Source organism: Penaeus monodon, chromosome 33 (genome assembly GCF_015228065.2).
Source record: "Penaeus monodon isolate SGIC_2016 chromosome 33, NSTDA_Pmon_1, whole genome shotgun sequence".
Taxonomy (NCBI): Eukaryota; Metazoa; Arthropoda; class Malacostraca; order Decapoda; family Penaeidae; genus Penaeus; species Penaeus monodon.
Genome location: NC_051418.1, coordinates 2408947 through 2411204, shown reverse-complemented (window position 1 = coordinate 2411204; position 2258 = coordinate 2408947). Strand labels below are relative to the sequence as shown.

General features: G+C 32.4%; 1 protein-coding gene across 1 annotated transcript in view; it reads left to right on the top strand.

Moving 5' to 3' along the window:
• LOC119593931 (DNA ligase 3-like) overlaps nucleotides 1-2258 on the top strand; it is a 22698-nt gene that overhangs the window by 12552 nt on the left and 7888 nt on the right. Inside the window, exons 13-18 of the mRNA XM_037942949.1 lie at nucleotides 5-170; nucleotides 266-389; nucleotides 645-715; nucleotides 840-986; nucleotides 1646-1792; nucleotides 2033-2255. Of these exons, the coding sequence (XP_037798877.1) occupies nucleotides 5-170; nucleotides 266-389; nucleotides 645-715; nucleotides 840-986; nucleotides 1646-1792; nucleotides 2033-2255 (878 nt within the window). The remainder of the gene's footprint in view (nucleotides 1-4; nucleotides 171-265; nucleotides 390-644; nucleotides 716-839; nucleotides 987-1645; nucleotides 1793-2032; nucleotides 2256-2258) is intronic.

Below are 2258 nucleotides of genomic sequence, written 5' to 3'. Positions count from 1 at the left end.
GTAGACCAATAGTAGAGAGAAAAAAAATTCTTGAGGAAAATATGGTTGAGATAAAAAATCACATCATGTTTTCTGAAATGAAGAAAATAAAGAGAAAGGAAGACCTGCGTGACATGATCAACCGCGTCTTAAAGCAGGGATTAGAAGGCCTAGTACTGAAGGATATGAATGTAAGTAATTTATAATTTTTAAAGAATATTAATAATATTGAATATGTTCAGAAAATATGTGGTCAGAACTGGACAAATTCTTGTCATTTTTACAGAGTGTATATGAACCAGGGAAACGACACTGGCTTAAAGTAAAGAAAGATTATTTAAATGATGGTGCCATGGCTGACACAGCAGATTTGGTTGTCCTTGGTGCCTGGTATGGAACAGGGAAGAAAGGTAAGAAGAAATACCATATGTTTCTCACATCTATAACCATGTATTTGTCTGTCTGTCTTAGTTTACATAAACATTTATTAATTAAAATACCTTCACCATAAGAGCATCGGATTTTAAACCTTGACTATAGAATTGATAGGTTAATGTGTTAATATAATGTAGGACACAGAATACTTATTCTTTAAAAGTTTTAAAACCTATCATATATAATCTTTACCTTGTTATGAAAATAAAATGAAGTATATTTCTTTATAGGAGGAATGATGTCAGTTTTCTTAATGGGTTGTTTTGATGCAAGAATAAGGAAGTGGTGTACAGTCACAAAGGTTAGTTATTTGACTTTACAGTTGTAAGTAATATCATATTTTGAGAATGATTCTTGTTTAGATTTTATATTTTACATACTTTTGTGGGGTCAAAAGAATAATCCGTTTTCTTCCGTAAATTTAGGTCCACACAGGTCATGATGATGCAGCATTGGCACGTTTACAGACAGAGCTAGAGATGGTTAAGATCAGTCAAGATCCAGAGCGTGTGCCAGCATGGCTAAAGTGTACCAAGACTATGATTCCAGATTTTGTGGCAGCTGACCCCAAGGTGATAATATATTTATATAAACATATTTTTTAATATGATTTCTTGTTCTTAAGTTTTCCATTGAGCAATTATTTGAATAACAAAGTGATTCTAGTAGGAATACTACATGAAAAATATATAGTTTGTCATGTGTGTTGACTGGTAGTTGGCTTATTTATATGAAAGCATGTATTTTTGCCTTCAGTATATTTTGTTCTTTGTCTTCTTTCATTATTATAATTACTATAGTAGGTATTTTCTAATCATATGGTAAAATATATTATTTGCAAAGGAAGTGAATAGTTCACTTGTTTGCGAAAATTACTACTGAAAATATCTTTTATTCTATATATATGTTATCATACCTCCCAAGCATACATAAACAATTAAAGAAGGCATTTGAATAAATAGCTGCATAATTGCACATGGAGAGGGATGGACTAGCATATGCAGGTAATTTTCTTAGTGAACTAGATCCACATTAGAATATATATTAGAAGTATAACATTTCATTTCTTTTTCTTTAATGTTTTCGAGCATTTGAGATTTGATTTTAGTGCTGAAAGAAGAAATACAGAAACAGTAAATGAATGCACCCTTCATAGGATTTCAAAGCCACATGGTTCATTAACATTAGTAAATTATGAAATGTTTCATATTTGTCTTGCTTTTCCAATCAGAAATCACCAGTATGGGAAATAACTGGTGCAGAATTTACACGACATCAGATTCACACTGCAGATGGAATTTCGATCAGGTTTCCAAGAGTTACAAGAGAACGGAGTGACAAAACATGGGAACAAGCCACTGACTTAGCATATTTACAAGTAAGGAATATTAACAAGTATGCCTATGTGTGTTTTTGTCATACAGATTATGATCTGTATGTCTTCATACCAATGTGTAGTCAAAATACTGTTAGTGATGAAAATGGGTTACATGGTCTTAAATAGAAACGGTGAATTCAAAAATGTCAGCAAATATTTAAATTTTAATTTTTTTTACCTGTGTTTTTCTCTTTGCCTTACATGTTTATTTATATTGCATCCCAATGTTTCATTTCCCAGGAACTATATAAGAAATCTAGAGAATGCTCAGATTTGGAAGCTCTGACTTCTGAACGAACAGATGATGATGATGATAGTGGAAAGAAGAGTGGTGGCTCTGGATCTTCTACCCCAATAAAAGGTTCTGTACAAGTTAAAGCAAGTAACCCCAAATTATCTAATGTATCTGCAGCTTCCACAAGTCCCAAAACATTGAGCCCAGAGCAGGCTAAGGGAAGGGAAAAGG